Source organism: Populus alba, chromosome 2 (assembly GCF_005239225.2).
Source record: "Populus alba chromosome 2, ASM523922v2, whole genome shotgun sequence".
In the NCBI taxonomy this organism is placed as follows: Eukaryota; Viridiplantae; Streptophyta; class Magnoliopsida; order Malpighiales; family Salicaceae; genus Populus; species Populus alba.
Window position 1 is genome coordinate 1,183,488 of NC_133285.1, and position 9,531 is coordinate 1,193,018.

Here is a 9,531-nt window from a genome sequence, read left to right on the forward strand (position 1 = left end):
CTTCACTTGATTTTCGCCTTCTCGAAGTTTTTTCTGTTTCTAGTGTTCTGAGTGATTTGAAAAAAATTAAAGAGAATTTGGGCTAACGAAGGAGATCTAATGGCAAGATTTACCGAGGAGTTGAGTTCATGCGAGAACAAGAGAGCACTCGTGGCGCACATGGAGAGAAAAAGGCACTTTTGCGATAAAAAATAAAAAATAAAACCTCAGGTGGCCAGCAGGCCAGCTCTGGATCTTGACTTTTGCTGTGTTGTTAGTTTGCTTTACAAGCCTGGATTCCTCCAATTTAGTTCAGCTTTTGTGTCTTTTGTCATGTTATGACAAGTCTCTAGACATGTATCAGCAAGAATTAGCATGCAGGGGTCACATGCTTCAAGGGCTATTTTTGCTGGACAAGCCGATTCGGGGTTTAATGAACTCATATAAGAGTCAGTTTAAGCTATGGTCTGGGGAAATTAATTTTTCCTCTGTACGAGTATTATATGTTTAATTATCTGGCATTTGAATTATATGACCAGCACTTTTCAAATCCCATAAAAATGAGATTCGGATCAAGTATTCGGGGGCCAGGAGAGCAAGACATTTTGCCCGGGATATGTTCATTTGACTGGATCGTGGGCTTTATAGGTAGGTAAGCAAGCTAAGGGATTAATTGAACTGTCGGCAAATTAAAGGAACTGTAGTATTAAAATGAAGGATGATCCATGGGGTCACGGTTCTGAACTATTTATGATGTTTTGCAATAAATTTGCATATCCTGACAGGATGAAGTTAATGAGAATGATGCTGTTATGGTGACCTACAGACTTAGTTCTTACTGACACACTGGTCTTGGATCATCTCCCAGACTGGAAATGTTTCCTGAATCTTGCAAAATTTACCAGAGTATTGAGAGGATCATCTCCCAGACTGGAAATGTTTCCTGAATCTTGCAAAATCTACCAGAGTATTGCGACTTAAAATGTAGATCGAGGGTTGTAAAACTCGATCGAATTTGTATAGTCTTGTCCTCTAGAGTTCAGTCATTAATTACCAATTGACTATAATGCACATACTTGTGATATAACATGAGGGAGCACATTTATAAAACATGCCCTGGCGGGTCATTTTTTTTTTAAGAAAAAAAAAAACAATTTGTAAATTCATCCAGTAAAATTTGATTGACCTGAAGATGATACATGATGATGTAGGATCTAGATGGGTTCTAGATCGGTCATGCTCCAAACCGGTTTTGACAACCAAGATAGAGCCTTTGATTGGTTTTTGATAATTCCTTCAAGAATATTATATTTGATTGGTTTTTTTGTTTTTAGTTTTGAGTGTTTAAAAGTGTGATAATGATTATTTTTTAAAGTGTTTTTTGTTCGGAAATATATTAAAATAATATTTATTTTTTATTTTTTAAAAAAATATTTTTGATATCAATACATTAAAATGATAAAAAAAATAAATTAAAAATATTAATTTTTTAAAAACATTTTTAAAATATAAAAATAAATATTTCCGAGCAAATTGCATGATTGGGTACATAAAACTGAGGGGAGCTTGTTGATTCCTGCCTCCAACAAAATTCCGAAAGTTTCCAGCTCATGTCCACCTACGAAGATGACAACGCGAGGACAGATTATTTCAGCTAATAGATCCTTAAGCCATAGATTGCCGTTGCCACGTGACAAGAGGAACATGTTTCATGCTGGGCTCTTTTCGTACTTACAGCTGTTCTGTGCTTGGAAAGTAGCCATGGAAGCACCGATCAGAAAGGTTACTGTTTTCCTATCAAGCCTCAACTTCCTGAACGGAAGAGTGTTTGTGATCTCCTAATTCAAACTTAGGAAAGAAGTAATCCGATCTATGTTAGACGTGTACGGCTTGTTCATAAACACAGCGATCCTTCATTTAAAAAAAAAAAAAAAATAGAATCAGAAAAGGAAAAAAAATATTTTTATTTTTGTTTAGATTTTTCATATTTAATTAGTTTCATAAATTTATCTTAGAATATGACTATTATAAATTATTATTTTGATTTTTTATATAGAAAACAGTTGTCATATTGATCAATTTTTTATTTATTGAAAAAATTCCTATTTTGTTCTTGACAAATGAACACATTTATAATTTTTTAATTAAAAAAAACTGAAAATAAAAAATAAAAATTATAGAAGAGACGCCGTGCATTTTACACCTATTATGTAATGTTAAGGGGGTGTTTGGTTTGGAATTGTGGTTGGTATTTTTTTATGGAATCTATATAAAAAGTATGTATTATTTATTTTTATAAGATATAATTTATACTTTAAAAGAATTATACTTTTTTTAAAAAACCATCATATCTCCAAACCAAAGAGCTTAAGGCCAAGACAACCTGCTTTAAAGAGTGGTTGTCCATGTTCCCGGTCCAGTCCGACAGAAAAGAAAGCCCAATGGATCCTATATGTGCTGATCCATTTACGCCTTTTTATTAAAGCCCGACTATTTTTCTGACGAAGAGGAATATGCTAGAGGCCGAAGAGAAAACATCATGGTCCCTTTTATGGTAGAACCAAGCAGAACCTGCAACGATGTAGATTTCCTTCTTGTTATGTGAGATGAATCAGAGAAGGCTAGAGAGCTTTGTAAGAGAGAGAAAATAGAAAAAGTTCCACACTTTAGCTTCTACAAGAGCATGGAGAAGATGTTAGCAACGTTTAGGATTTTTTAAAAAAATATAGAGTTGGTTTTGAGAATTGAAAATACTGTTTTTAAAATATTTATTTTTCCTATATAGAAACAATATCTCTATAATACACCTAAGTTTTCTAAATTTTTAAAAGAATGAGAAGATAAAATCAAGAAAATAATATATATTTTTTATTATTGTGTTTTATTTTTTATGCAATAACATGTTTTTATAGACTTTAAATATAACGATAAAATAATATGATTTTTTCTCAAATATTATGACTGTTTATCAAACACTATAATTGTTCATTAAATAGTTATATTTTAAATTAAATTGAATGGTTGCTAATAAGTTTTTATCTCAAAAGTTATAAATATCAAAATAATTATGAAAATTAATATAAAAATGAATTAATCTTATTGACTTAATAAGTTTCAAGTTTCAAATACTATTTTTTTGATATTATAAATATCTATATAAAGTATTAGAAAGCTAAATAAAAAAGCTTAATTTTACTGCATAATAAAAACCTACATTTATTATTATTATATTAGAACGGAGTGTTTTTTTTTTTAATATAAAATAAATATTTTTTTTTCTTTATTTATTTACAAACTACATCGACAGAAAATTCATGAAGAAAAAGGGATCGCCCAAGATAAGCTTATGGGGAGATGTTTTATACTATGGTGATAACCACTCTGCTGTTCTGCAGCTTCATTGCAGAGAAGACGTGCAGAAGTTGATCGAAGCTGGTCACAAGCTGATTGTTCTTGATGTGGGGTTGAAGCGTTGTGGGCCATGCGTGAAGGTTTATCCAACGGTGATTAAGTTGTCTAGGCAAATGTCTGATACTGTGGTGTTTGCACGCATGAATGGTGATGAGATTGATAGTTGCATGCAGTTCTTGAAGGACATGGATGTGTTTGAGGTGCCTTATTTTTTGTTCATCAGAGATGGTAAGATTTGTGGAAGGCATGTGGGTTCTGGCAATGGAGAACTTACTGGAGAAATCCTTACATACCAAGGAGTTCGTGTTACCTACGAGAGTAGAATCCAAATACTTGGACAAGATTTTTGATCATTTGTACGAAATTAATCGTTGAAAGGACTGAAATTGCGTAGATAAAATTCAGACGGGAAAATACATGTAGACAAAGTAGAATCAGAGCTCGTAGAATTTCAAGCTAAAAAAATTATGAAAAAAACACGAAATAGCTACACTTTAATTACTAAAATGTATCATTATCAATATTATTAATGCACGGTAGGTTCTATAGTAATCACTAAATAAGGTTTTACGGAGTTTATATGGCATTTGGGTTGCAAGATAGAACGGGCTGGGTTCTTGTTTATGGGTTGAATGTAGCTAGAAGATCGACTAGACACGGTTTGAGGCTGTAGAGTGTAGACGCGTACTAGGCGTGAGGAACCGAGACCCGTGTGGACTGTGGATGGAATAATTGATGATGAACATGATAGCTGTGCCAAATTTTAAATTGGCAACAAATATTAATTATATAATCCAGGAATGTAGGAGAAAGAGTATTTTGATGCTTTTGGCAAACATCAATTGAAAGAAAAATCAATTAGGGTTTGAACAAAACAAAAAAATCGAGGAAAACACCAGGCATGGTAGAAAATCTCCCATAAAAAGAAAGAAAACAATCTTTTTTATTAATTTATTTTTAAAAGGAGAGGATGCGACAAGTTTCTTTATTAATCTATCAAAATATCAGTTAAAAAATAAATGTCATTGTCAAGCAGGAAGGGGTAGCCTTAGCAGGCAAGCGACGTGGTGGACAACCTAAAACACACATGAGATTGCAGATGCCCTTTCAAGCACATCTGATAGGACCCAAAAGCCACCCCTTACCTTTCATATGGTTGCATTTTTCAATCGAGGCAGCTGGCCAATTATGCCGCATGGTGTTAATTTTTTAATGAAGAATATCTAGCATTAATTCCAACGTGTGAAAATGTATATAGAAAAATATTCTACCTGTTCATATGGCAAGGACCAGGAGCCTTCTTCAAAATGATCACCTACAACAAGATTTTTGTTGCCGAGAGAACAAAAAACCAAGAAAAAAAACTGTTGGCAGTCGATCGAATCATTTTATTCTTCTGGTTTTTTTGGCATTTTCGTGGCCTTGCAATGGATTAGTCATCGATTTAATTTCAAGCCAACTCGAAGTAAGCTTAAGCAAATTAAGATCCAATGAACACAGTTTGTACATGATTCTTAACAGTTGTATCTATCTTACATATCTCAATGTCTTCTATCTTGCAGCATTTAAGATTTTTAAAAAATAATGAAATTTTTTGCAAACTTAAACAGACAAGGAAAAGATTTGTATTAATTTGCTCTAACCATATATACTGGATTTCAATCGAAGAGGCTCAGGTGGATCCATGGTTCTTCTCTTCCAAAGATTTACTTCTTTCCTTGGTTGCAAATCTACTCCTCCACCTAACACCATAGGTGCCGAGAAAGGAATTATAACCTCTTCATCTTCTTGATCTTCAAAGCTATCTCCCCTCTCTTCGTCAGAATAATAGTCCCTGCCAACAGGTTCCACTGGTGCAATCTGATGATCGGTCCAATCAAAACTTGCCAGAGTATCACGACCACTTGCAAACCTTTTCATTTGACTTAATGAAGGTGCTCTATCAGGAAGTGTTGGCTTACCACCATCAAAAGCATTAGATTTCCTTGCTGCTTTTGATCCAGTAAAGAGTCTCTTGAGTTTAGATGCATGCTTCATTACCTGACGTTGAGTCTGTGACACAGGCTTTGTTTCCTGGGGAAGTGAAACACGCTTATAAGTAGCCTTGTTCATCTTCTTCTTGTGCTTGATCTGGCCCATACATGAGATCTTTGGTGAGGAGGGTTCTTCTTGGGTCTCAAAGCTCTCGTTCTTGGGCTGTCTTCTAACTTCAACTGGGATCATCGACCTGCAAGGATTAACTCCCTTTCCCACATTGGCTTTGTGCCTGTGTATGTTTTCTGACCTCCTGTCTCTTCCTGGGCTAAATGCAAGGTTATGGAAGTTGACCGCAGAAGCAGCTTTTGGTAGAAATTTCAGGATCCTATTCGGTGCTGCTGCTGCTGCTGCTGCTGCTTGTTTCTCCATTACTGTTGTTCCTGATCTCTCTCTCTCTCTCTCTCTCTCTCTCTGTGCGAAATTTTCAGTCCCTCAATCATACACGGCTTTATATATTCATGTGTAAGGAAGATAAAATTGGAACATCAACTTGCACCAGCAAGTTTCTTGTGACTTGACCGTGTCTGTCTTATCGGAGAGATAGATAGGGTTTGGTCAAAATGTGAAGGTGCGACTTTGCAAACCATTTTGTGCCCACCGGAATTTAATATTAGCCGTCCGATTATGAAGATTTCCTTTCTTGATAGAAATTTATTTGGCGTTCCAACTTTAATTCCTAATATATTTAATGCCCTCATCTGTCCATGCATTTGCTTTGTCAATGTCGGTCTATGACCTGTTAAGCTCCATCCTAGTCATCAAAAAGAGAGTTAAACGTGACGCTTACATAGGATAAAAATAAAATAAAAAGATTAAGAAAAAAAGGGTGGAATTTTGAAGGCAGCTACTACCAAAGTTATTAAAAAATTTTAAAAATTGAACCGGTTTTATAAAACCAAGATAATTCAATAAAAAATAAAATTATAATAAATTATAAAATTAAATTCTTAGTCAATTTAATATTAAAAAATAAAAAAAAAAAAAAACACAAAAAAAAAACTTGGATAAACCAAGATTTATCTACTAAATTTATTATCCAAGTCATGAGATGAGATAACCTTATAGAAAACATATTAAAATAAATTATAAAGTCTAATTTTTTATTAACCTAACTATAAAAAATAAAATTAAAAAAAAACAATTAAAAAAAACTCGAGTTAACACGTGATTTGGGTTCTGAATTTGAAATAATTATATAAAAAAAGTAAATTAAAAAATATATATAACCTAATCTCTAATAAATCTAATATTAAATAATAAAATTAAAATAAATAAAAAAAACATTATTAAAGTAAATAGTTTCATGCGAGAATACAATTAAAAAAAAAAAAAACCACACCGGCATTTTTTTTTTGGTTAATAATGAAAACACTTGAGGATAAGTTGTAACATCGAACATTCACCAACCCTTATAATGAATTGGACATGACAGATTATGAGCACACCTAATTTTTATCGATCTTAACCCACAAGGCAAGAGAGTTGGTGGAGAGCAATACAAAAACTTGCCTAACGAGGCTGCAATTATTATTTATTTTTTCAATAATGATATTACTTGAAGAGAAAATGTAATTGATCATGCCAGGAAAATGATGGATAATTATCTCCCTCTTGCTGCAGTGAACTTAGTAATTACGATTCGGAATGTGCAATTATCCATTGATAGCTACGGTTGTGCATGCCGTGGACAGTTTAAACTATGGCAAAGGTCTGATTTTTTTAAGAAAGTCAAACATAAAAAAAGGTTCGGAATGTGCATTCACAAATGCCCCTTGACTTTTAAATACTAGGCCATTGTGTTCCTACGAGGATGGGGTTTTATATACCACACACGAATACAGTGTTTCTTTTAGCTTTTCTTTTAGATTTGTGATTGAGATTATTATTATATACAAAACTTAATTATAAAAATTAGTTTTTCTTGTTTTTTTATTTTTATTTTTTTTATGGATTTCCACACATAAAACTTAACCTTCATCTCCAAAACAAACAAGGCTTTTCTTGTGGACGACCTATTCTTTTGCTTAGCATGAATGTTGATGGAGTTTCAAACCCATTAATCTATGAATATTTTTGAAAATATTGTTTTGTACAAAATGAAATATTTATTGAAGTTTTTTTTTCTTGTGCTTTTGTTCTTGAGTCTAATGATCGCAGATTTTTGTATAGGAAGGTTGGTAAAGATAAAATGAAGTTATCTTCAATTGGTTGTTGATTAAGGAATTGCTTTTATAAAAAAAGTAATTGATGCATGCTCTAAATAATACGTCTAGCACATTCCAAGGATTGAAACCCTGAGATTAGCTTTACATAATGATAATGATGGCAAGGGCGTAGCTAGGAAATCTTTAACGAGCTAAGAATATAATTTATACAATAAATTATTATTAGTATTATTATTATTATTGTTATAAATAATAAAACATATTTATAAAATAAATGCTCAAAAATTTGGTAGATAAAATATGAATATTTAATTTTTTTTTCTATTAAATAAAAGTAGAGTATTTATATAGATCCGGTTAGTTTTTTGCGGTGCAAATGTGTTTTTTTTTAAATAATTTTTATTTTTTAAAAATTATTTTTTTATATTTTTAAATCATCTTCATATAAATTTAATTTTAAAAAATAAAAAATATATTATTTTAATATATTTTTAAATAAAAATACTTTAAAAACGATTACTACCCAAATCTAAACTGACATTATGTAAAAGTAGACTCGTGGAAATCCTTAATTACCCGGAAGCATGTTTTATTTATGGGCCAGAAGCCTGCATATTCCAATTTCCAAAAGAAATATAAGCCCACCTCTCGAGGCCCATCTAAACAAACCACATCCCCTTAACCTCCATTGCTGACATTTTGTCCTAACGAAGAGGCAGCCTAAATGGCTATGAAGCTGCAGAAATGGCGAAGTCTATCTTCCTCTCTATACATGATAAATCGAAGCTGCGTCGTTTTCAATCAACGTCTATTACACGAAGGGCCAGACACCTTAGAAGAACTACTAGACAGACATTTAGTGAAGAAAGAGAAATCATTTGACCAGGAAGAAGAAGAGATTCTGAATCAGCGGCGATTAACCAGCACGCGACGTGAAGCACTGCATTTATACCGAGACATCTTGAGGGCCACCCGGTACTTTATGTGGCCCGATTCGCGAGGAGTGTTGTGGAGAGATGTATTGAGGGAGAATGCGAGGAAGGAATTTGAAGAGGCCCGGTTTGAAAAAGACCCGGAAATTGTGACCCGGTTGCTCATTGGCGGCAGAGAGGCTGTAGAATCGGCGATTGATAAACTTGTTGAGAAGCAGAGAGAGCAGATTGAGAAAGAAAGTCGCGGCGGCGGAGGGAATCGTTGATTAATCGATGAGGGTAATTTTCTTTTTCTTTCCTCTAGTCTTTTGTAATTGAAAACTGGAGTCGATGACATGTTGTTCTTGTAAAACCCAGAAGGGTTGATTTCATATTTGTTGCCATATGCTGCAAATCACTCCGATTTGCAATAATTTGTGCAATTAGGAGCTTCATTAACTCTGTGTTAATGGTGTTGGGCAGAAGAATGTTTACACACTTCTATTTAACAATCCAATTGCCCCAAATGGATTCTACTATCGAGAAATTCTATGATGCTGAAGCTGTAATTACCAATACTAATGATATAGCTGAACGAAAAGGGAATTCTGCCCTTGTTCAATTGTGAATATAGGTTTTCTGTAAGAGAGTTTAAACGAGATCATCCAAGTATTTCCCTACTAGTTAATTATTGCTCGCATTTGCGATTTTCGATAGCCTGAAGGGATGAGAAACTGGAATTCTTTGCTGGGATGAAGAGTCTGCTGCCAGCAAAAAAGAAAATGATCACTGTATGAACAGACAGGATAGTTGGATCATGGATGGTTGTTGTATGTGCACTTGACGGTGCAGGGATGGCAGGCAATGATGCCTCCCAGGGGTTGAAGGAAAGATTGATTATTATGCACTAGAGAAAGGGGAAAACTGATCCTGCACCAAAACCTTGTTGTCAATGCATTCCACAAAGAAATAGGAACCTATCCTTGCAAGCACCAGCAGTAGCTGGTGAACTCGTGGCTTGATCATTA

General features: G+C 33.6%; 2 protein-coding genes and 1 pseudogene across 2 annotated transcripts; 2 read left to right on the forward strand and 1 right to left on the reverse strand.

The window, feature by feature from the left end:
• The first annotated feature begins 1,605 nt into the window (after positions 1–1,605).
• Positions 1,606–3,740, forward strand: LOC118052622 (thioredoxin-like protein CDSP32, chloroplastic; annotated as a pseudogene).
• Positions 3,741–4,856: 1,116 nt separating this feature from the next.
• On the reverse strand, positions 4,857–6,007 carry LOC118052673 (uncharacterized protein At1g76070). Its single transcript, XM_035063677.2, has one exon. It carries the CDS (start codon positions 5,794–5,796, stop codon positions 5,029–5,031), a length of 768 nt encoding a protein of 255 aa, XP_034919568.1. The 5' UTR covers positions 5,797–6,007; the 3' UTR covers positions 4,857–5,028.
• A 2,270-nt stretch (positions 6,008–8,277) lies between these two features.
• Positions 8,278–9,132, forward strand: LOC118052677 (uncharacterized). The gene has a single exon (XM_035063680.2). It carries the CDS (start codon positions 8,317–8,319, stop codon positions 8,788–8,790), a length of 474 nt encoding a protein of 157 aa, XP_034919571.1. The 5' UTR covers positions 8,278–8,316; the 3' UTR covers positions 8,791–9,132.
• The last annotated feature ends 399 nt before the right edge of the window (positions 9,133–9,531 follow it).